Genomic DNA, 26663 nt, shown 5'->3' with positions numbered 1-26663 from the left:
TTTATATATTTTTTTTCTTTTTACAGTCTCATTCTTTAGCAAAGCTGTTTTGGCAGTAAACATAACCTAAAACAACTTTTGAATTATTATAAAATCGTATAAAATCATATTTTCTTCCAGACCTTCAAAACTTCAACACATCATACAACTCAAAAACTGCAACAAAGCGAAGATTTGGAACTACCTGCTATAACGTTTAACAACGTCCATAAAAGTCAAAGACCACGTGCGCGCGCGCCATTACATTGCATGCGCCTGAGCAGCCTGCGCTCCCAACCTTCGCTCTACATGGCGCAACACGCTACGTTAGCGCGGGCATTGCAGTACGTGCTAATACTGCTGGTAATATTACTGTTGTACCTATCTGATATTGTCGAGGTTTTTATATCTATGTATATTGCAAGTTAACAGGGAACCCGCATGGTAAGCAAAACATTAATCATCAGTTGGATTGTCATTCGTTTCATTTATGTAAAATTCAGTTATAGAGGAAAGTCCAGAAAAATCATTGTTAAAGTAAAAGCATTGTTTAGCAATGACTGTAATGAGGTATAGGTATGAACTTACTAACTAATAAGGACTAAGGAAAGTAATTGGACATTGTTAAGAAAACTAGTCATCTAAGTATAAATATCAATGTGCAACGCAACATTCTATTGATTGCATTGATTACTAGATAAATGTTTATATCTTCTCTGAAATACCACAATTGACATTGCATCATCTACTCGCCCAAAGCGGAAGAAGTCATTAGATTATATTCCCCCTCAAAACAAAACACCGGTAATTTAGAAGTCGCATTCAGCAGCTAGTTTTCTAGCTCATTCTACCATCAAACCTTGTTTTCTACCTCTAAGTCCCCCATAGATTGGTTTACGAAACACCTCTTTAATGTCTCTTTTGTTCCCTTCTACCTGTATCGAGTTCACAACAACAGTAGCAATGTCGAACTGTTCATACCAAGGCCCTCTTCGCCAATACGTCTTCATACTAACTATCGATTGCTATTGTATTTGTAACACATGATTGCATGTACATTTTTGTAACAACTAGTTAATGCACTTACAACGCAATACATGATTTGAAAATTCATAATTCTGATGATTCAATCGAATTGAATGATCTCATAAAATCAAGCATCAAGCGTCTTGTGTTGATTTCTCTATTAAATGTTTAGGAAGGTTATTGTGAATCTAACCTAACCTAAATTTAACGTGTGTGAATAAAGCAATACAAGATCTTATTGTACCTTTAACTACTACAGCGGCACATGTACTAAAGCTTAAATCCAATACAACCCAGGATACAAGCAAATGTCACTACAAAAATTACCTAATAGATGTAAGGAGAGAGAAAGAGAGAGAGACAATTGATGTAAGAACAAAAGTAGACCATTCGTGTTCATTTTTTGCACAAACAAAAAACTACACCACCGGGAGAAGCCCCACTTAGCAACAGGGGGAAATGAACTCGAAATAATAGGTAACAAATAGCTACGTATAGATGTAAGCATGTGAGGCCGTGGTATCACTCCGGTCGAGCCGGCCCATTCGTGCCGAAGCATGGCTCTCCCACACTTAAAGTTAGATACAACTAGCTATTACTAAACAACTTAGTATGTAATAGCTTTACAGTCTTGACCCGTGATACCCCTAAGATTAACGAAACATTAAAGTAAGTCAAGTTCAAACTTATGATGGTAGACGAAAATATGTGAGGTCAAAACTTGGTGAGGTGAGGTCGTGACTCATCTCATCAGGGAGCTTGCAAAACTGGTTAAGAAAACTTGTAAGAGTAATGAAACTTAATGAATGGTCGTTGAGTTACTGCGTTAAGTAATATTTAGATAAAGACTGATAGCTTAAGAGCTAGTGAAAAGCTACCTGTATGTATTAAATTATTGAGACCCCTACATAACATAAGATGGGCAATAACTACGCCCAGAGTGGTGTTACTGCCCATCTCATATCTCATCACAAAATCCCAGGTAATACCCAAATACATACAGGTAGCTTTTCGCTAGCTCTTAAACTATGAGTCATACCAGCTAACTATGAAGCTTAACAATTAGAAATGACTATAACTTCAATTCCAATCAATCAGTGGATGAAATGCTCTATCTACCTGTGAAAACTGCATTAAAATCTAGTCAGTAGTTTTGGACATAGGTATTTGCAAACACGTCAACAAACAGAAGAACACTACTAAGTATCTATTCCATAATTTCCATACATGACAGTTACATCTAATTTCAACTGAAATAAGTTCTAAATACCACATAACAGTGTCATCAAACTGTCATAAATCAGGCACATAAAGGTATAAACGGAAGTTACTTACAAATGCGATTTCGGCAGGTGGGCCAGTGACATCAGCGATGCCGACGCCGACACGCAGCGCGTGCGCAGTCGTCGCACACGCAACCACCAGCCACACGGCCAACATGTTGAGCTGAAAGTGAATGACATTGAGAATACTTATGAAAGTCTTTAAGAACGGTAGAGATGTGAAATGGCTATTTGACTGTCAAGGTGTCCGTTATAATCATAATTTTATCTATACCATTAGTATGAGTTAGCTTTACGTTTAAATTAATCGAAATGAAAGCGCGTTCGGCGCTCTGATTGGCCGGTCCCAATAAACCAACCAATCAGAGCGCTTCTGTTTCGATTATTTTAACTGTAAAGCAAACTCATACTAGGGGTACTGATAGCAGGATAGGATACATGGTGGTTGTGTACTAAATCTTAATAATCATCATCAATCAAGAATCAAGTTAATATCGTCTATCGCCCAGCAAACGGCCGATATGATGATGATGATGGATATTGAATAGTAAGTTCAAGTACAAATTAATATCGCCTATCGCCCAGCAAACGGCCGATATTATGATGATGATGGATATTGAATAGTAAGTTAAAGGAACTAATATTGATAGTAAGTTCAAGGAACTTACTATCCAATATCTTTAGTAATCCTCGTAAGTTCCTTGAACTTACTATCCAAATACTGAAAAGTCTTCAGTCTATTCTCACATGGACAATTAATAGTTTTTTTTTTTTAATTGTTTTCTACATTATTTACCATTGAATCACTGAATTTGGCTGATCACGTCAGTATTTGTACTAGGTCCATACCAATTACGAAATCTATTTATTTAATCAATGACAAACGACAAGCACTATTTGAAAAATCTTTGTAGACTGACCGTGGTCCGTGCCGATGTCGAGTTGACCGGCAAACAGTCGAGCGGTCATTGACAAACAATTGACGATTTATTCGCCACCATTTCTATAAACTAAACGACAATGACATTACCATCGGACCGTTCACATTTACATTCACGATCATTTATTTTATTATTTTATATTTTTTCACAGTTTCAACAATATGCATTCAAGGTTTGCTGGCTAATAAATAGAAAATATTTAAAAAACTGCATATTGATTTAACTTATTTAATCGTCCAATGACTTCTCTTCGCCTTGGGCGAGCCGAAAGGGCATGTCATAGTCTTACTGACTAAAAACCACCCTGTTCCTATTCTTGCTTTTAGAGCCGGAGCCCCGGTAAACCAGCTAGGTAGTCCGCAGAACTTATATTGATATTCTTACCTAAATGAAAATGCTCGCAATACAAGCACCGAAAAATTTATAAAACAATACGAACAGACGTTTAACTACAGCAAGTAATAAAGGCTTACTATGAGTAATCGTGCTATGACTAAATAGTTATTTAAGAGTTAATTAATGCTAACTTAGGCATTTATCGGTAAACACAAAGAAACTGATGATAACCTGCCATGCACGGTCTACGAGCGGTAACGAGTTCCGTAGTTAGTTTATTTTTTATAGAGAATTGTTTGTAATTTTCTATTTAAGATACATACTAAATTACATCTTATTACCAACAGCACAACTTAGAGTTATACCGTGAACGAAACTGACGGGCGGACAGACACGCCAAAACCATAAGTGGTATTGACTATAAAAATCTGAAATGTACCTATATTTTCTATAAGGTAGCTAAATAGAAATATGCTAAATAAGATTACGTACCTACATTTATTAGAATTCTAACCGCAAATTGATCTGCTATGGTTATATGACGCACGGTCACAAATTAGTGATTCTCAACCTACACACATTTGTGCCGTTTAGAACCATATAGTTAGCTAGCATTTAAAATATACGAAGTTTTCAATTCCAAAATTCTCAATTCTAGTAGTTAGATGAGGTAGACGTAAGGGATACTCATGTAGATTCCTACTACAAGAATGATGTGTAATCAACAAAAGAAAAGCTATATCTTCGCTTCTGAATCAACTACAAGTTTGCTATGACGTTAAAAGAAAACAAAACGAGAAGTTCGGCGTTCTGATTGGTTGCCGAAATCAACCAACCAATTAGAGTGACGAATGCAGTATAGTACTAATCTGTTACTATGATATTCTGATGGAACTGATCCCTATATATCGACAAGATTCGAGACACACAAAAACTATGTAAAGAATGACTTATTCAACAACTGAAAACCTAAGTTAAGACAAATAGAATAGAGCATTACCTATATAGGTTCTTTAATAAAGTGTTATCACGAAAGACGAAAGGTGGATAATAATTACAATTACAGACAGAAACTCGTCAAAATTCAGTACACACGCACAATTAATATCGATAAAGTAAGTGAGTCAACAAATTATATTTACTTTACGTCCCGTCAAAGATTTAATACTGTCGGTGTTGAATCAATATTCAACTCACGCGCACGGCCGCTCAGATCAATGTCATTGACAATCGGATCTTCCGTGGAACGTGATTTGTGTCAGAATCTATTGACTTAGGACAAATATCTATTTGTACTCTAAATAACTATTTTCCTATTTGATTTTTAAACGTGATAACTCTATCGGAAGTAGGAAATCTTACTAATATTATAAATGCAAAAGTTTGTGAGTTTGTTATTCAATCACGTCAAATCGGCTAAAAGAAATAGCACATAGGATACTTTTTATCCCACGAGAATGCGGGTGAAACCGGTAGCACAAGTTAGTATATCCATATTATACTTTAAAACTACTGTAGATTAGAACCAGAAACCAAAAAATCTGCTGCTCGTGTGGAGTATGCAGAAGAAAAAGTAGACGTTATTTATTACATATTATTAACAAATATTCCATGAAATAATAACCACAGTGACTTCATTTCTAACTAATTAAACCACAACAAATAACTAGTCAATCTCTATTACAAAAATCAATTAACTACTGTTCGTTAGTCTCGCTAAAACTCGAGAACAGCTCAACCAATTCGGCAAATTTTGGGCTTGAATTATTTGTGGAAGTCCAGGGCAGGTTTAAAAGGTGAGAAAAATGTTTTAGGTGGAACGAAGATTGCTGGGCCAGCTAGTACAGGATAATTTTAAAATCCACTTTTCTATACTTTACTCATAGATCGTCACTCATCTAAATTTTAGGTAGTATACACAAGGATAACGTTCACATTACCGAAACTCCTGTTTTCCCTATAACCGACATCGAGGTCAAAAGGCCATTGCTCCTTCCGACACAGTTGAACAACTTTGAACTCGGTCGCACTCGAATTCCCAAAAGTGAAACAAACAAAGAAGGGTTCTTTCTCTTGGAACCGTAAGACATTTCTTTTGACATACAGACACACATACTTTCGTAACATATTGTGGTTTTTATTTACTACAGAGTGTTCACTTTTCACCAGTACCTACATTAATATTTCGCATAAAACTATAGTCTTGCAATTCCTGCTACTTAATTATTGAGAATGCGATCCTACACGAATATGAATACAAATTACCCTTCAGAGGCCTTAGTACAAGTTTGCTTTACGTTCAACGAGATCGAAACGAGACTGCGTTCGGCGCTGTGATTTGCCGGCTCCAATGAACGAACCAATCACAATCTCAGCGCCCAACGCAGTTTCGTTGAATGTAAAGCAAACTCGTACTAAGGGTACAGAACCAAACACATAGCCTCAAGCTCGATAGTCTCATTGATAGACAATCAAAAAGCTTAACTAATTAAAACAAAGCAATCTTCTACACGGTACAAAATTAAAACAATAAGCCTTTGAATAACAAAAAACAACCGGCAATTATCTCGCTGCTCGTACGATAAGAATTGATGATCTAATGTACGATACGGAACTAACAAAGAATTAGAACAAAGTTTGTTGACATCGCCAAAAATGTGTAGTAGAAACATTATGAAGAGGAAAGATTTTTATTGTTTCGTGATTTGAAAAAAATCTCCGGCACGATTTGTTTCTACCGCTAGCTGTCAGCGTGCTTACGGTGCGTCGCCCGCGAGGTGCAAGCTTGCAGTCGACGCTTGCTTACTTTTCAGTGAGTTCGTAATATACGTTATGTTATTTTGATCCAATATTTCTAAGAAATAGGAAAAATATCCCTTTTTAAATTCCACCTGAACGCAGCCTGGTTGCCGCAGATGGAAAGTCAGGACGCATATAAAAATAAACGAATAGGCAATTTTAAATGTGTGTGTAACAGTGTGTGACACTGACAATACTGTGTACTAATTAATACTGCAATGTTAATTAACGTTTTATTGGATAATTAAAAGGAATATTTGTAAGCAAACAGTTTGGCAATCAAAGTGATTGATTTAAACACTAGAAATTCTAAGAAACAGAATTTCCAGTGTGTAGTTAGTGTTAACATTAATAACAATTACAGCATAAGAAATTTATAAGGATTGTAACATAGTCGCACAAATCCCCGAAAAAAAAAAATTACTTATAATGTAACTAAGGAAGAGGTCGAACCTCCTGACCCGACAGTTGCATTTGCTTCGTTGATTTGTGATCAAGGCAGTCTGATATAAATGAAAGGAAGGAAACATAAATTAAACACAACAGCAATTCATAATAATAAAATGTCAAGCCTTAAGGACATCAAATTGAACAATATTATATTTTTTACTCTCCCAAAAGACTGCCAACACAACTACTCATTTATTATTATCAGTAGTTATGCTTCATTGAGGAAAACTTGACGCAAATGTATCTAATACCCTTAGGAATCGAGTCAGTGACCTTTATCAAACGACACGGAACGTTATCGACAGGTAACGTATTGATTTAATTAGCAGACAACCTTAATAGAGGACCTAAGAATGATCTAGAAAGAATTCTAGCGATTGCCTAGCTAGATAGCTAGAGGATGATGTACTTGAAGATACTCGGTTAAGGCTAAGATCTGAGTCGATTACCAGTCATCCAATGACTTCTCCCACCTTGGGCGAGACGATTGGCAGTGGCAGACTCTTACTGACTAAAAACCACCCCGTTCCTACTCCTGGTTTTCGAACCAGAGCCCCGGTAAACCCGCTAGGCAACCCGCAGCTCCGGATCAAATAAGTAAGGAATCTGGAATTCATATTTGGCAAATACTCAACTTTCATTGTAATGTAAACTGTTTAAAGTTATCGTGAAGACAATCGAAGAGTTTAATAATCTCAATTTCACTGTCTTCGAGTGAATGGGTTTGATTCATCAATTAGACACCGTCTGTGGACTCAAGGTGTTTGGTGTCGCGGATTCAGCGTAACGATTAAGTAACTACGATTGATTATTACAATCCACGAGTCTTCACTACGGTTTGAGTTTCGAGTAACAACCTGACTTTGTGATGGTATTAAACTCTTTTACTTTTGGAAAAGCGATGCCGCTGACCAAACTGCAAAAAATTTAGCAGATTTTGAAAACAAAGTGAGTTAAAAACTCTGTTGCTAATAGCAGAACCCAGAACATTATAGTGTTCTTTAGTTTACGCATCTACTTCTTGGTGCGAACCTAAATGAACATTCACTGCATTTTCAAGACCCTACAAGGTAACCAATTAACAAGTCGGTCTTTAACTAGTCAGGCATTGCCTTTCAAAAGCAACCTTAAACTGTATGTAACATTACGCAAAAAGAGTGATTTTGCGAATTTTCATGAACATAATACAAGACAAAGACGTTTAATAAGCCAACCAACGGTAAATTAATATTGTTGATGGTAATTGTCTGGGTGAGCTCCAAATACTCATTTAGATTTAGATTTGAGACGAACGATAGAAGTTTTTCGCAATTCACAAGGCTTGCTTGACAAATATAATTTTACTTTACTATTAGATAGTAACTAGTATCCACACTTGTTTACAAATAAATACATAGACAGATAGTATCTACACCAGTCGTCGCAATAATTTGTCCCTTTCCCTAGTTAATTTCATTCTTAGACATCTTGACTATCCTGCGAGTATCCTGATCAACGAGTTTATCATTTCATACATCGCCATCACTCAATGGTCTACATCCTCACACTTCTATACTCATTGTTAAATTGGTACAATTTGTACCTTTGGTCATATTCTCTATTGCTTAACTATGTAGTTTAACTGAATTTTAGGTTGTACCTCGAAGAAACTTACTTTTTTTTGAACACACTGATCGATTTAGCAAATCACCACCATCTACCAAAATCGCAAAAATTAGTATTAGTCTATGGGACAACCATATCATCAATTTAATTCTATCCAAGACACCAAGACGCATTTAGAACGATGAAACAAAGGAATCACAAGCAATTTACATAGACCTACACTAATTTGGAGTTAGCCCATGTTTTCCGGGCTCGTCTAAGAACGTCTAGAGGCGAAGAAACCTGCGTAATAGCAAATAGTAACAAGGTTGTCCTACTTCCGTGGAATACTAAACAGCTGGCAGCTAGCGGACACATTCGTATATTGATTTCCTTAATTATTTATGGAAATATACAATATTAGAAGTAGGTTTATAGTGCAAACAACATTGAAGTAGGCAAGTCAAGGATTAAGAAGACTGATTGACCTGTCTTCTTATGTTTAAATGCTTATTTCGGCCATGGCATTTCGCAGATAAAGGTATAAGATGGCACGTGTTACATAGTTAATTTGGTGAAAAATATTACAATAAATTGCAGATAGACGATTAAATTCTGGTTATTTAAAATGTAGACTCTAAGCATTACAAAGAAAAACAATGATTAAAATATTAAAAACGAACTATTTAAAGAAATGTTGACAAACAATGCTAGGTTATAATGAATTAAAATTACCAAAAAATGTAAACAATAGACTTATGTATGCGTGGTTCGGATTCACACAACAAAACGAGAATGACATTGAACTTGAACTCGAAGTAGACAATTGCCTAACTACTAAACAGTACGTTAACATTAACTTATCATAATATACGTAAAGCACATTATGTGCTAGGAATAATTATATTGATTAGGTCATATTCTATTTATTTCACGTCGTGTAGAAAACCGCTTTTAGATAGAACATAGGTAAGTTCTTTATTTTTAAACGACCTCAAAAAAGGGAGGTTCTCAGTTTGACCTGTAGGTATGTATGTATTGTTTGTTCGCGATTATCTCGCGATTAGCTGAACAGAATTTGGTGCGGTTTTCAGCATCGTATTTTTTCAGACTTAGGAGAAAGTTGGTTACTTTCAAGAATATTATAAGGTACAATTTTATTGCGTGAGATCTCTCTGTTGGACTTTTACCTACTTATGTTAAAGTTTACTTGACTGTTAGAAAACACTAGATAGGTTTCACATAAAACGAAATACAACAGACTATAAACAACACATCTTAACCAATAACAAAACGTATATTAGCAGCAATAATGGTCAAAAGAGACAAAAATAACAAAGTACAATCTTCATATGCACCGTGAAGGATTGCAGTGTTTCTCAATTTCACCTGGTTAAAACTGTCACTCTCGCTGCGTTTCCTAACAAGTAGCAGACAAGAAAATGGTATGTATCTGCTGCAAACTGGTAGATATAGCAAGGCATTGAACTGGACTTAGAAAGTATGATGAATGCGGACCTGTATGACAAGAAGATTTAGTACCTAACAAAGGTAAATGAACCTCTAGTTGTCGATAAAGTAGATATGGGATTTAAGACTTGATTAGATTGTTATCGATATTCAACAAAGAGGATTTAATCTTGATGGATAGAATAGAAGAACAAGGATCTTAGAAGTATCTTAGAAAGATCTGAGAAAAAGAGATCTTAGAATATAATAAGATGAGGATAGAAAGTTGAAAGAGAAGACTTTAAAAAGAAATGGCATGACCTAGTAGTTTGCTTTGCAGCCTGAACAACTAGATCAAAAGGTAACCTTTAACTTACCAAAACTTTCAAAGATATAACAGCCTTACAGGACTATACCACACTACTTAATAAACAACTTCAATACGAATTATCAATTACTGATAGAAAGTCTTTAAACCCAGTGTTTTTATTTATAAGCATTCATTATCGGAATAACCTGTCAATAAGAAAATATTGTGACATCTTCAAGTGCTCCTTATCGATATGATGTTGTAAGGAGAGCTACTAGTCTCGAGAGATGACCTGAGACAGTTTAGCACTTAGTGCAACAGTGTCATTGACCCCAAAATGGCGAGGTACAAAGTTATTAACACGAAGTTCGAGTGCAAATTGATTATTGGTATGTAAGCTGTATTTGTGTGTGAGAGGGTAATACTTATGTGTGAAGACTAAGATGTTCTATGCAACGCATCTAGAAGATTCGCAGTAGACTAATTTTAAAAGGATTAAACAGCAATAGGTACTTGTTAGTGAATGAAGAGTAAAGAGAAAACAAAAGAAACTGGTGCTGGATATAAGAAGGTCCCTCCCATTTTATCAGCCTCTCCTAAGTTTTGAGAAGAGCTGAGATAGGTGACATTTTTAATGACATGTAAGTCAAAGTCAAAGTCACATCAATAATTCCAATTTAACCATAAATAGGTACCTACTTTTGGAAAAGAAATAAATAAAAGTCTGTCAGATTGTCCGTAGTTAAGGTAGGCGTTCGTTCCAAAGCGTAGCTTCGAATGGAGAAGAATGAGCAAGAAACTCCCTACTACTGGTTTTCACCAACCTATAAGTGACACCTAACAGTATAAGTAGAGACCTAAATGGTTAGTTTAAGTGCAAGATAGTTTAGAGGAGGTTGGTATACGGCCATTAGAGTCTAGGATACTTCCTGGCGTCCTCATAAGGATTCAACTTCCTTCAAAATCACGAGTACTAAACAGGTTTAAAAAAAATGCAGTCTTGTCACTTTTCTTAGTTACCATACTTGATTATCACTTCACTTGTTAGTCGCGTTTACTTCAGGGTCATACAGTTAAAATTACAAATGTGAACAGCTACTGGTGGACTCGTGCGCAATCTTAATGATTTTCAAGGCAGACCAAAATGAGATTTTTGCAATAACTCAGATAAGTACCCCTTGTTTGATAGCTACCAGCATGAGCAAGTCCATGAGCTTTGTGTTCTAAAATTGCATCGAGACAGTACTTTATCTGACCATCATATCTTGTATGCAACTTGTATGCCTTGACATAATGCTGATTTACCAACTTTAGTGATGAATAAGACTTCAAAAATGCAGCATTCTCAAGTTTCTTAAAATCACTTTTTGGCAGAACTTTATTTATTCTGTTTCAGAATTGATTTTATTCGTGCCTAAACACCACATGGTAAGTCCAACCATCTCCCTTGTGTATCCAGGATCATCATAGCAACATTTAAAACGTCTGCAATAAGATTCAAGGAACGAGTATAAATGCACTTTAATGCACTTTCATAATATCTGCCGTTGCGGCTACACCGCAACTAGTGCTGTCCCATAAAATCATCGCGTCGAACAAGAGAAAGTTTATCGATGTTTATATACAGGGTGTCCCTGAAGTCGACGTCCAACAGGCACCAGATGATCGGCAAGGTTCCAAATGTTATCAGAAAAATATAAAAAAAAATCCATGTCCTACAGTTTTTAAATTACAGTGACTTATGTGTTATGCATGAAAAAGTACACCCTGTGCCAGTCTTTTGACTCTTGTTGCTACAAATCTTTATTTTTTCGTCTGCAGTCTTCCTTATATTATCCTGAATAGTGCTCCAGTAATATGGAATCATAAATTCTTAGCCAACTGCTTTAGATTGGAAAACATTGTTACTTTTAGAGGAACCAAATACTCTGAATAAAATTTTCACCTTACTTTAAGTGGCTGTACTGAATAAATTATGTATGGCGCATGTAGTGGCAAATTTCACCAAAGTTGGCGCATTTAATAAGGATTATAAAATGGTATAGCACTTTGCACATTATTTCTTAAATTCGACACAAAAAAGATTTTTCAACGGAACTCCGTTTCGATGAATTTATTTGAACTTACTAAAAATTCTTCTAGTGAACTCAAATCATACGTTATAACCTCGTATGCACTAGACAGCACTTTGCACGCTATTTTTTATCATCGTGTTGAAAATCAGCGAGGATCTCTTGTCAAACAACATTGTCTGTTTACCCGTGATTTCGCTTGCAGCATTCGTCGGCAATATTATCGCTAGACGAACTGGTGTTGTGCATCTCGAGCCATCGTACCCAGGCTTCGGCATTTTAGTTGAACACTGGCCTTTTTGCGCCGTGTTGATTATTTATTTTTTAAACAATTTTTTGCTTTACCTGCAATTCCTTGTAATGGTGCAAATAACTCTTTCTCGACAAACTAAAGAATATTTGATGCTTCATCCCGCATTTGATTACAAGGCATAAACACGTAACTTAATCGGAGGATTCACCCATTTCTTTTTTTTTTTTTTTTGATGCGAATATGACGAATAATTGTGCGTAAGGGCTCATGTACCCCATACCACTACCGCGTCGATATGCTGTGTACATGAATCTGCCGCGTCCGTTTCTTTTGATTTTACTACACATTTGATAATGTGTTTGATGCACTATGAACATCATATTGCAATCATTCAATATTATTTAGTGAAACATGATACACAACATCAGTTCCTCTAGTAAGTCTAGTAATATTACCGACGAAAGCTGCAAGCGAAATCATGAGTAGACAGACAATGTTGTTTGGCAAGAGATCCTCGCTGATTGTCAACATGATGATAACAAATCGCGTGCAAAGTGTTGTCTAGTGCATACGAGGTTGTAAAGTATGATTTGAGTACACTAGAAGAAATATTAGTAAGTTCAAATAAATTCATCGAAACGGAGTTTCGTTGAAAAATCTTTTTTTGTGTCGAATTTAAGAAATAATTTGCAAAGTGCTATACCATTTTATAATCCTTATTAAATGCGCCAACTTTGGTGAAATTTGCCACTACTAGCGCCATACATAATTTATTCAGTACAGCCACTTAAAGTAAGGTGAAATTTTTATTCAGAGTATTTGGTTCCTCTAAAACTAACAATGTTTTCCAATCTAAAGCAGTTGGCTAAGAATTTATGATTCCATAATACTGGAACACTATTCAGGATAATGTAAGGAAGACTGCAGACGAAAAAATAAAGATTTGTACCAACAAGAGTCAAAAGACTGGCACAGGGTGTACTTTTTCGTGGATAACACATAAGTCACTGTAATTTAAAAACTGTAGGACTTAGATTTTTTTTTATATTTTTCTGATAACAGTTGGAACCTTGCTGATCATCTAGTGCCCGTTGGACGTCGATTTCAGGGACACCCTGTATGTGGGTCGATAGTCGATAAGTTATTTTAAATTATAATTTACCTGGTTTCTGCTTGTTTTCGCGGTTATAGTTTTAGGTCAATACAAATACGGAGCTATTTGTAGGTATATTAGTCAGCTGATACAGACATTATAAGCTATACCTTCATTCACGTCAAAATATACGATTATAATCAATTACCGATGTCTCGTCTAACAAAGACCGACGAAGGTCAAACTCCAGCCAGCGACAACTCATTAATAATCTTCCTAATTGAATATTTACTTCATTATAAACGTATTGTATATTTCAAACATTGAATAACTGAATTCCATTGACACACTTTTTTTACACACACACAGACATTTGTGTACACAAGCATTAGTACTTAACTAGTAATTTTTTTTATTATAATAAAAATAAGTCGGTACTTGATTATCATGATGTAGTCATTAACTTCAACCTCATGTTAGTTTTTTAACAAATAATTTCGCTTTAATTACTTTACAAATTAGATTCTCACAAGGTCTGTTTAGCAATACATTTTATTATTTGATTTCGTACAAACAAAACCATCAATTAATTTAAAATAGCTATTTAAACTATTTGTATATAACTAAACTCATCTATTCAAACCATTACATTTTCTTTTATAATAACTAGTAACTATCGTGAGACACTGTGAATATAATTAACTTAAAATCAGAGTAGGCTGCGTGACGTCGCCGCCTCTGCGCACACTGCTCATGATGGAGAGTCCCTCTATGATATGGAATTAGTAGAGCTTTTCTTTATTAAAAAAAAAATCAAAGTTGTGCAGATAAATATCCGAGGTGAAACAAAGTTCGCGAGATCTGCTAGTTGACTGTTGAGAATAAAACTGGGTTTTCTATCGACATGTGTCCATTGCTCATCCCTAGCGTTTACAGTTATTACCTAGTATCGATGAGTAGGTGCCTTGTAAAATCGGAACAGACACATGCAATACGAGAAATGCACCATCTGTAATACTAGCTTTACCTACTTATAATATTATGTGGTAATGGAAAGGTACCATTTTAATCCGTTTAATCCTAACACGCTTCGGTAGCGTAGTGGTACCTAATAGTATGGCTTCCCAAATGCGTAAGTCGATAAACTGAACACGTTGGTACCTATATTCTCCTACATATCTGCGTAACGTTTGTTTTGAAAAAAAAATTAAATATTAAAATAATTAAGTAACAAATGAAAACTGTACCCTTTTTTGATTGGTTGGTTTATTTGAACCGGCCAATCAGAGCACCGAACGCACTCTCATTTCGATTACTTTAAACGTAAAGCAAAGCCATACTAAGGGTACTGAACTTATGGAAATAAATCTTCAACAAATGTTTGATAGCTTGTATGGTTCCAACGTTTGGACCAACAGCCAACATTGGCCCCATTAAATAAGTCCAGCATAACAACCAGTTTATTTACTTACGCACCGAAATTAACATAAGCGTGCAAATAGTCGTAATGTGACCTTTTATTGAAAGACCATGGCCTTCACACTTCGATAGGTAAGTGCTTCCTATACCTAGAACGAGCCTTTAATCATTCGTAAGTGAATCTCGAAGATATCCAAATTGAATCGACGTGACGACTACATTTTAAAATTTTGTATTGAAACAAAAAGTATGGATCCTTCACTACATCTTCTATTTTCAGAAAACATAGAAGAGTAACGAATGGAGTTTCTTGCTCGTTCTTCTCCATTCGCCGATTCGAAGCCACATTTTGGAACGAGCACCTAGTTTTACTGATGGACGGACGAACCTGCACGGTTCTCACACATCACTTTTTCAAATTTTGTCTGGACTTTAAAAGAGACAATGGCCTCTGAGTTTGTTTCCGCATTTCTTTTCAAAGTAGTCCGTCAGGAAATGCCGACCTCATCTAGATTTTTTTTATACATAATTATAATAATTTTGAAGAGTAAAAGTATTCTCTTTTGTATTCTATTTGCAAGATAAGATCGTTATTTCACTGGTTTCACAACTGAAATAATAAAACCAGAAGCCTTAAACGACAACTTCATTTGGCTAACAGAAGCGCACTGTGGCAAGTTACAATTTAATAAGATTATAAAACTAAACAGGTAAAGCGAAATTATGCAACCGAGATGACCTTAGCCCAGTAACCAAATACACAATATAGGTACCCATAATTCGGACCTGTTTACATTGCTGGAAACATAACATGGCATATTAATATTCCTCGTGCATATGTTCTATTTAGTCTATCTAGACACACGGCAGTGTGTCCGCCAAGTTCGAGCAAAAAACCGACACACCGGCCGTGGGTTATATTACACGAACCATTTCGAGCCAAGTTCGACCCACCTATAACTCAAAATCTATTTTATCTACGCATATGAAATTTCTAGTATCTGTCGAGATCTACTTACTTATTTAAAATACAAAATTTCATTAATGTACCTATTGTAGGTCTTGAGATATTGACGTCAGAAAATCGCTATTTTTACTATACACTCACTGACTGACTCACTCACTCACTCACTCATCAAAAACCTAGACCACTTCCAATGGTCGTATTGACTTGAAATTTGGCATAGAGGTAGGTCTTTAGGTCAAGGTAAAGGAAAAAATCTGAAAATGGCAAAGTGTGAGTCGGTTTTAAAAATAATGAAGGTGTAAATTCATACCCATAAGGAACTAAAACAAAAAAAATATCTATATCTTCCAATGGTCGTACCGACCTAAAATTCGTTACGAAGGTTTTTTTTTTTTTTTTTTGTATCGCGATGGAAATCCTCATGGACTTCCCACGCCGTGGGGACGACGGGGGGGTGTGCCGGACTCTTACCGGCTAAAACCACCGCGGTGTTCCTCCACTGCCTGTGGCCGTGATCCGGGCTGCCCTCACGGATTCACCGCACCCGGCAGGCTTCGACCTACCGCTCGTTTGCGGCAGGTCCCGCCACGTTAGCGGCCCTGGGAGGCTGCTTCCCTTCCTCGAGTAGCGCGCGTGGAACACTACGCTAACGCCTACTCTCGCCTATACAGCGGACGTCTGACTCCCCTAGTCAGTCGCCCGCAGGCCTCTCCTATGGAGGTCGTAGATCGGCTGCCGCCTCACGGCGCTGACGATTAGTGCGTCTACGGCGGGAGGGAAAAGATCTTGATTCCCTCTCCTTTCCGCCGCTTCCTTTGCCAACATGACTTGTTCACAGAAGGAAGCGACTCCGTCCCATGCACTCTCACTGTCGACCATAGCTTGTATAACAGTCGACAGTGAGAGGTCTGTCCCGCCGAGTACTGCAATGAGTTCACGGCGCGGCTCTGCCCATGCAGAACATTCTTCGAGTGTATGCCGCGCCGTGTCCTCCAAACCACCATCACAGTGATGACACACCGATGTCTGCTCCCGGCCTATGCGACGCAAGTACTTTCCAAAGCAGCCATGTCCGGAAAGTACCTGTGTTAACCGGAAGGTTAGGACACCATGCCCTCTGCCGATCCACGCCTCCATGACGGGACTTACTGCCGCTATAATGGCGTGCCCTGCACTAGGTTGCGCAAGTCGTGTTTTCCACTCCGTTATTGTGTCACGACGGAGTTCAGTCCTTCGTGCCTCAAGAACTCGAGGTGGATATCGCTCGCCCCGGGCAGCCAGCTCCCCGCGCCACCTATATAGTGATGCGAGAGCCTTTGCTTCCAAGTCCCAGGGTGGAGATCCAGCTAGGAGGCTTGCAGCCTCGAAAGAGATCGTGCGGTAACCCCTTATCGCTCTGATGGCCATCGCTCGCTGCGAACTTCGTAGTAAAGCGACATTGGGCGCCGTCAGTCCATCCGCCCAAACTGGTGACCCGTAAAGGGCCATTGACCGCACGATCCCCATGTATAGCCACCGGCAAGATGTATTGGGATTCCCCAAGTTGGGAAGCAACCGCGAAAGCGCCGCTGCTGCTCCCCTCAATTTGGGAACCAGTTGCCGGAGGTGGGGTCCGAAGTTCCATCGACTGTCGAGGACCAAACCAAGATATTTCATGGTCGAACTGACTGCAATACGAACCCCTCCAACCACAATGTGTGAACCTGCCGGTGGACCCCGCCGAGCCCTATGGAAGCAAATGGCCTCAGATTTATTAAGAGCCACCTCCAGCCCCAGACGCCGGATCCTTGACACGACTTGCGCAACACCTGCCGTCGCCAGTAGCGCAGCGTCACGGTAACTCTTTCCGCGTGCCGTTACCAGTGTATCGTCCGCATAGCACGTAACTACAACGCCGTGCAGAAGAGCACCACGAAGTACCCAGTCATACCCGATGTTCCACAGGAGCGGTCCCAGGACCGATCCCTGTGGAACACCGGTCGATACCTCTCGCCGACCCCATGTTTGAGCACCCGGGTAGATTATTGCCCTCTCCGATAGGTAGGCCTCGACTGTGCGGCGCAGGTAGGCAGGCACTCCATGATACCGGAGTGCCTCCTTGATACAGCTCCAGGGCAAGGTGTTGAACGCATTGGCGATGTCTAAAGACACCGCCAAGACCACCTCCCCACGGGACACAGCTTCATTCGCCAAGGTCTTCACCTGCATTATGGCATCCACAGTCGAGCGCCCTTGACGGAATCCAAACTGGTTGTCTGCCAAATCTGGCCCTTCTGATGACAGGTGTTTGACGAGGCGGTCAGTGATGATTCGCTCGAATAACTTGCCTACCTCGTCCAGCAGTACGATGGGCCGATAGGCAGACGGAGAGTCAGCCGGGCGTCCTGCTTTCCTGATCAAAACCAGCTTTCCGGATTTCCATTGCTGTGGAAACCGTCCCTGTTCCAGGCATGCGCTCATCAGACTTCGCAGTCGAGGGGCGAGTGCCTCCATTGCCAGAACCCATGCCCGACCAGGAATTCCGTCGGGTCCAGGGGCGGTATTTTTGGCTTTGAGTCGAAGCACTGCCGTTCTTAGCTCGACCTGGGTAACCTCGGGCACTTCGTCGCCACTTTCGCTGACTCTTACGGTGGACGCCGCCGGCGGAACCATAGTTGGTGGTATGTGAGCTTCTCCTGCCGGAAAAAGGGCACTCACAATATTTTGCAGTAGTTCCGGCCGCAAACTCTGGGTTAATGGAGGCGCCCAAGGGCGAAGCTTACCCCGTACAGCGAGGTATGGGCGTCCCCACGGGTCCCGATTCAGTGCAGCAAGCTGCTGCTTGTAGGCCTCGGCCTTGGCCCGCACAATGGCAATTTTGAGTTCCTTTTTCGCCGCCCTATAGGCGTCATAAAGATTCGCCTCGACGATGTCCGCGTCCGGTGCGCGGAGCCGTCTCCTCCGATATCTGGCATACTGACGCCTCGCCGCCATGCAGGCAGCACGAAGGTGCTCAATATCTTGAGACCACCAATACACTTGAGTACGCGGGGGCAGTGTTCGATGCCGAGGCATCGCCGCATCACAAATGTGTGTCATCGCCGTTTGGAACCACTTCGTTTCTGCGTTAATGTCATTAGGCCTATCTGGTGCAGACACCCAAGCTTGGACAATGGCGGCTTCACGGAGTAGTTCTCGTTTGAGCTTCTTCAGCGCCCACCGTGGACCAACCTCAACAGGAGCCACTGGACCTCGGCCGAGCGAGGTCTGCGTAGAGACGTCAAATCGGATGTAGCGATGATCTGATAGCGTCTCTACCTCCTCTAGAACTCGCCAATTCTGAACCCGACGTGCTACAGCTGGGGTAGCAAACGTGAGGTCTACTATCGATCCCCCCCGCATTCGCACGCACGTGTTAATGGAACCCCTGTTGAGTAGGCTTAACCCATGTTCAATGGCCCACTCCTCGACCTCTTCACCTCGAGCGTTGGTTGCTGGTGATCCCCAAGCCACTGATTTGGCATTAAAATCACCAAGGACTAATACTGGACGAGGATGATAACGACGGATGATAATGCCCAACTCGGTTAAGAAGCTCTCGAATTCAGCGAGAGGTTTGTTCGGAGAGAAGTAAATACCAATAACCACTATCTCTCCAAACAACGCCGCGACATAACCTCGTCCCTTGACGACTTCTTCAAATGTCGGGGAACCCGCTGCGGTCCGCGAGATTAACGTCACCAAGCCATCTACGTCGCAAATCCAGTCGTCCCTGTCTGGTACAAACCACGGCTCAGCGACCACCGCAAGATTTATCGACCACTGCGTCATGCTCTGAATCAGCAGATCTTGAGCCCGAGCGCAGTGGTTTATATTAGTTTGAAGGAAGTGCAGAGCCATTACTGACAATCCATGTTTTGGGTCCTCTCCGCAGGCTGCTCAACTGCAGCAACAACAGGTTGAGTTGACTGCGTGGTTGCTCTCGAGGTAGAGGGCCCACCCTTCTTCTTCCCCCTCTTCTTAACAGTTTCGGCGCAAGTCTTACTGTCGACGCGGTGGTCTGCCGGTCTGCCCACCGCTTCGCACTTGGGGCAGTGCGGTGGTGCGTCGCAGGTACTGGCTTTGTGACCAGGCTTTCCGCAGTGGTAGCACAGATCACCAACATTGACGCTGTGAGTGCATTTAACGCCTACGTGTCCCTCTTCCAGACATCTGTAACATCGGCTAGGCCTTGGCTCAAGGAACTTGACTTGAGCCGAAACCCAGCCCACTAGTACCTTTTGCCCAGAGGCTAATTTCTTTGCCGCAGCGACCGGGCAAGAGACCACAACTGAACGCATTCCTCTGCGACCCGGAGACATTTCCCCTAACTTAATTTGGTCAGTCGAGCACTCTCCGTATCGTGCAACTGCATCCCGTACTTCATCAGAGGTCACCGAGTCGTCTAGACCCGACAATCGCACATTTACGCTAATGCTGGGCCTAGACACTTTGATGTCATCAGATTGAAAAGCCGTGCGAAGCTTTTCTGCGAGAGCATCAGCTTTAGGGCCACTGGAGGCTCCTGGAATTTGTAACAGGCGAGCACCTGTGGCTGTTTCGCGGAAGCGGATGCCCTCTATTCCCAGCTCCTCAAGTTTAATACTACTCTTTGCCATAGTTAGGACAGAAGCATAAGAGAGTCCCTTTTCCTCCGCTCCGGGCTGCAGTGTAATCATCACCGCCGTAGAACGCGGAAGACGCAGCCTTCGCTTTTTGGCCTGCGTAGCCTGCACTGCAGCTTTCTGTGCCTTCTTATTCGCCTTTTTGGCTTTTTGCTTGGCCCCTACAGTCTCCCAGCCATCATCCTTCTGCTGTGAAGCCACTAGAGCCGCAGTTGTGGCCCCAGGACTAGGATGTTTTTTCTTCTTCTTCTTTTTTTTCCTCTTCTTTTGCTTGGTTGCAGCGGCAACTTGAGGAGACGGTGTTTCTTTCGCCGTCACCAACGCATCCTCCTCAGTTTGAGCACCTTCAAGCTCAGGACTTGCCTCCGTCACTACTGCTTTTGCTGCTTTCGCTGCGTAAGTTGACAATGGTGTTGATGCCCTTGGCATTACCTTGTCTACTCCCAGCGGTGGCCGTAGTAGTCTGCCCTCAATAATAGAGAAGCGAGACGCGAGACTCGATATCTCCGTTCTAAGGAGTCGAATAGCCTTTGTCTCCTCAGATGAAGATAGACGCGCTGGTGGTGGAGGTCCAGCTTCGTCTTTTCTCTGAGTGAAGAGCTCCTTGCGAAGCTCTCCAAGCTCTTTCAATAGTTCCGCCATTTGTGCTTCTAAGCGAGCGTTTGCAGCCTCTAGGCGAGCGTTGGCTGCCTCAAGGCGTCTGACTTCTTCACTTGAGGTGCGCTGTAATAACTCCTGGGCAACCTCGGTTATAGAAGCCGCCGCCTCTTTAAGGGCCTTCTGTGATGTCCCCTTTAGGCCCTTAGATAGTCTTGCAACTTCCTTAATGGCACCTACAGCATTTTGAATCCGGCCGTCTAGTTGCCTGGCTGGTAGGTCCTCAACTTCTATTACAGAAGAGAGAGAAGACTCTGAAAGCCTCGAAACCCGGCCGGTTTTAACCTTCCGAGTTTTTTCAACAACAGCTACTTCCTCTTTTGCCAGCTGCTCCTCTTTTTCAGCAGCTTTTTTAGCAGCTGCCAACTCCTTCCTCGCCTTTGCTAAGCCAACGTATTTGCCTGTAGTCGGCGGACGTCCCCTACCCCTCTTCGAGGTAGTATTAGACCTGACAGTCGAAACCGCTAGATCACCTTCTCCGTCACCGCTAGAGCCTGTTTCTGACTCTGAGTGAGACTCCCGTCTCGGCCTCTTGAGCCACCTCGAAATATCGGGGCGACTCTCATCCATCTCCACTGATTCAATAGAAGCCAAAGTGTCAGCATCTGATACCATGGCAATCTCCTCCACTCTCTCCTCCTCTATTCTCTCCTTCTCTACGTCATTTTTATTGTTATTAATTTTTAAATCTTCCATACTGTTCCCACGAGTAGTAAGGAAATAAAAGTCCATCTGAGCAGAGCCTTATACTCAGATAAGCCTATATACAACCGGGTGCGGCAGGTGCCCGGAGGTTGAAGTGCTCGCGGCCTGGTTTTTCCCCAACCGACCATTCACCCCTCACCACACTTCTGAGCTTAGGTTGTAGGGATAGGGACCGGGCAATTAAGCCAAGTCCCGACGACGGCGGCATTAGACATGCCTCCGGCCCGCTATCCAGCCACCCTGGCTTAGCGAGACCCGTCGCTATTTGCACCTCCGAGGAGGAGCAAATGTTCGCCGCACCAGTGCGCCTGCACTGGCACAACGCTCGGACCGAACGGTGATCTGTGTCAGATCTGCCCACTAATGCCATAACATAAGTAGACCCGTCGCCCCTTGAGTAAGTGCCAGATCTAAATGCACTGTACTTTAACAAGTACCTGCAATAGATTTGCACGACTCCATGATTTTTTAGAGAGGTTTTCTTCCTCGTGACCTATCTTGCCACGTGGGCAGTGATGGGTCTCCGTTCCTCTCAATGAGGATTACGGATTGTCCGACGGTGATAAATTTCACGATGACCAGCCATAAATGACTAGTCAACAACGCCGCACTGAATCGCGTCCCCACCATGGGGAGCGATACGCCGTCTGGTTTTGGTCCGTGCCAGATTGATAACGAAGGTTTGTATTTAGTCAAAGTAAAGTAAAATAAGAAAAAAAGAAAATAAACCTTACAAAAATAAATGAAATCCCACCCAAAACATAAACATAAATGGCTGCCAAGTTCGATAATATTGGAATGCTTCGCCTATAAAAGAAGTGAGATCTAAATAAGTACCAAGTTCCATACACAGACCTCAGTTAAAAATAGTTAAATTTTTTTCTGTACTTTTTAATGATATAACTTGGCAAGTTTTAATAGAAAATTATATACTTGACTCATTGCGTTTAGTAGGTTTATAACAAAGTGTGTGAAAACTTGCTAAGTTATATCATTAAAAAGTACAGAAAAAAATGTAACTATTTTTAACTGAGGTCTGTGTATGGAACTTGGTACTTATTTAGATCTCACTTCTTTTATAGGCGAAGCATTCCAATATTATCGAACTTGGCAGCCTTTCACATTTATGTTTTGGGTGGGATTTTTATAACAAGGTCAATCTTAAAATTTTGTATATAAAGTACTTGAATATTATTTTTTATAAGTATATACTGTACTTATAGGTTAATAAACCGAGTTACGTACGTTACGTAGTATATTCATACATACTATACAATACATATAAACGATTTTCAGGTAAGAAATGTGACTCAGACCCTACAAAGACTTAAGATTTTTCATCATCCATTTTTTGCCTTTGAGTCCTAATACAATCGATCAATCAGTCATATTTAAAAGAACTAAAGACACCAAACAAATATCGTATTTTTACCTGAATATAATTTTAATGTATTCTAATCTTTAAACTCCTATTTTCATCTGCACACTCCGAAATTAAACTCGAAATAAATTAACCAATTGCATAAATGAAGGAAATGCAAATCAGTTCATTTACAAGAAACAGTGTTTCTCAACACAGTGACGAAGGGTCAGCTTATTAAATATTGATAGAAATTTCGAAAATCAGAAGATAGTATTGCATTTCTCAATAGTAGATAACTCCAAGGCCAATTCTTGACATTTTGCTCACCCGGCGTAAAATAAGTAGGGTTGAGCTATGATTTATTGAAATGTGGTTGAGAAACGATATACATGCTGTATCAAGGACTTCGATTTATACGAAAAACGATAGACCGGAATTAATGAATTAAGACGCACGGTACAACATAAAATAACTAGATAATGGAAATTGAATGTAATAGACAAATTAACAAAGGTGGCCTTTTTTGAGAGCCAAATCATTCAATGCCGCCCCGTTCCTACTCCTGCTTTGAGCCGTAGCGACAGTAACCCTTTAGGTTGTCCACAGAAAAGCATAGTGTACTTTATTTTCATCACACCTCGCACCAGAAAGGAAGGAAGGAAAAATGCTATGGGAAACTTTGAAACGTTACCATATTGAGTATAAATGTTACATTCAATACACATACTCTATGTAGGTACTTAATGTATAAAAATGTCGTGAGAATACAATTTTAAGTGCTTATGTAGTAGGTACTTGGATCACATGGTCGTGTTAGTCATCTCAGATAGGAGGGTACTCAACAAAGGAAATTCTGAATTGCACAATGGAAAGCAGGAAATGGACATTATTCGTTATAATAAATTAGACCAAATACATACAACTTAGTATAGAAATCTGTATCTCCGAAATTAAACATATTTATTTTTTGGAAACCATTAAGTACTTATTAGTCTTTGGGAAGACAGTAGCATAGTGTCAGGCGTTGCACTATAGGGACTCCGGATCAGATCTAATTAGAGGACTTGGTACCTCTAATCGATGCTAAAGGTGGCTACCAAGTTGGTTTAAGTAAGATAAAAAATCTAGACGCCTTTTGAAGGTTCCTCCTCATCAAAAAAAAAAAAAACAAAAGGTACGTAATAAGTAAACAAAACACCTCTTTGTTTACCAGAAAACCGGGTTAAGTAGGTAATTATATCGTAAAAAAAGCTAATCAAACTAGGTAAATAATTTATTATTGGCAACCGATTTACGCATATCCTTAAGTACCTACATATACATACATAGCTACCGGCAATCATCCTAGGTATCTAATCCGATACCCGATAACGATATTATTTCGATAACGTGACAACAAAGAAATGGCGGAAGAATAACAAATTAGGTACATTTGGAAATTAAACTTTAATTCGTGTTATGAATTCTCAAAATTGCTTGCAATCACTAATAGATATCATATATTATTTATTTATTTATTCAATTTCCATATAGATTACATTACAATATACTAAGCCCCACAAAACCGTTTTAATAGTTTGACTGTGGGGTCGCTGAATCTCTATGTTAATAATATATAATATTATTATTACTAATATACTTTAGTGTGCATTGAATAAAGATCACCGTAATTATTTTTTGGGAGACGTTTTTTATTCCATTCTCAAGCTTGACTAAAATACATAAAAAAAAGTATTAAGGTTCTAAAAAACCAAATTTTATCTAATGTCAACATCTAATCTACATTGAAATACATTTTTAATAATTTTATTTACGGTCTAGGTAATTTACCGGATAATTATTCGCAACAAATGTCGTAAATAAATATGTCCTATCTAAATGAATACGAAAAAAAAAACATTCATTTAAGAAGGATTTAGTCATTCGAATGCTTAACTAGATCCCTAGCTGGGCTTTCTTCTGTAATGTATTTGATTCTATTGTGTATGGCCAATGGCCATGATCCTTGAGGCCAATCTATCAACAGACAGATTTTATACCACGTCTGTGTACAACAAATTAGGTACCTACATACAGTATTATACTTTTGGATTTTTTTAATAACAATGACCAATTTCGGTAATTCATCTAATAATAATAGATACCAAATTTATTAATAAGTACGTAATTTTAGATTATACCTACCTACATAGTTAAACAAAAGATTGCAAAAATAACAAACAATCAATGTTTTGGCTAAAATATTTACTTTTTTTAATATTATTCGTATTGGATCTTAATTTTTAATTGCTATATTATTATAGCTTTATGTATAAAAACCAGATCCAAGATCTGCCGTTTCTTTGTTTCTATTTGTTACATACCTGTCCTATCCAACGTAGGTAAATAATTTAAAAGAAATGTTTATAAACCAAGAAAAATATCTCTACAAATAATTTTTCATCAATATTATACATTACTTGTTACTGTCACTTTGTTTATTTATTTTAATACAAAACAACATATTACACTATACCTTTTCGTTTAATTCCAGTTTTTTTTTCACTATTTACACTTTACAAAACTCACATTTTACCGCTAAAAATCATAGACATAATAGTTGCGTTCAGAAATAAACATAAATTTATTTTAATTGAACTTTTTGCACACAGATTAGCGAGTTTAATTCAAAAATAGAAACACGATTGTGAATGTGACTCAGAAGGACATTGAGTAAACGTAAGCCCTCTCTCGCGGCGTGAAACGCACTAAATTGTTGTACTGCGCTGAATCAAAGCCAAATCCGTTCATAAGTATTTATTACCAACGTTTGAACCAATATTAATCGTCTCCTTACCATACAGATGTCACATCAACAATAATATTTTAAATAATAAACTTAATGTTTATTTATCTATCTCAATTTATTTCGGTTTTAGTATTAATCCTTTGTTGTTATTGAGTAGGTATTACCTACATACGGTCAAGGTTAAATTTTATTTGTTCAAATTAATACTGCGAGAACATTTTTTTCAAAAATTTATGCACAAAATGACGGGGTATAAAAGGATTTTTAAAATCGTAGGACATTTTTAAAGTCGTCATTGTATTAACGTACCTAATGTTTTAAACGCCTTAATAATTAGAACAATTTTTATAGAAATCAAATCAATCTAATAAAGAAATAAAATCTAAAATTCATACTGTCTTGTATTACGTTTGCAAGTGAAATAAAAACATCTACACAGTATTTTTTGTTTTTGAAGTTTGTTTGTTTGACATCTGATTTTGATTGTTGTCATCCTGACTGTCAATAAGAATGTTTTTCTTGATTTTTTCAAATCAAAACTGTGTT

At 39.2% G+C, this 26663-nt stretch overlaps 1 protein-coding gene across 2 annotated transcripts in view; it reads right to left on the bottom strand.

Annotated features, from left to right (window-relative positions):
- Window positions 1-26162, bottom strand: part of LOC118265043 (neutral ceramidase) — a 43557-nt gene extending 17395 nt beyond the window's left edge. Inside the window, exons 1-2 of one of the 2 annotated variants that reach the window (XM_050706097.1) lie at window positions 25845-26162; window positions 2341-2451 (exon numbers count right to left, since the gene is read on the bottom strand). In XM_050706097.1, the coding sequence (XP_050562054.1) occupies window positions 2341-2445 (105 nt within the window). In that variant the 5' untranslated portion in view covers window positions 2446-2451; window positions 25845-26162. Of the gene's footprint in view, window positions 1-2340; window positions 2452-10224; window positions 10247-25844 lie in introns of those variants that run through there. The other variant, XM_050706098.1, reaches the window with a different exon arrangement.
- Between the last annotated feature and the right edge of the window lie 501 nt (window positions 26163-26663).

Source organism: Spodoptera frugiperda, chromosome 28 (genome assembly GCF_023101765.2).
Source record: "Spodoptera frugiperda isolate SF20-4 chromosome 28, AGI-APGP_CSIRO_Sfru_2.0, whole genome shotgun sequence".
Lineage (NCBI taxonomy): Eukaryota > Metazoa > Arthropoda > Insecta > Lepidoptera > Noctuidae > Spodoptera > Spodoptera frugiperda.
This window is presented reverse-complemented; position numbering and strand designations above follow the sequence as displayed.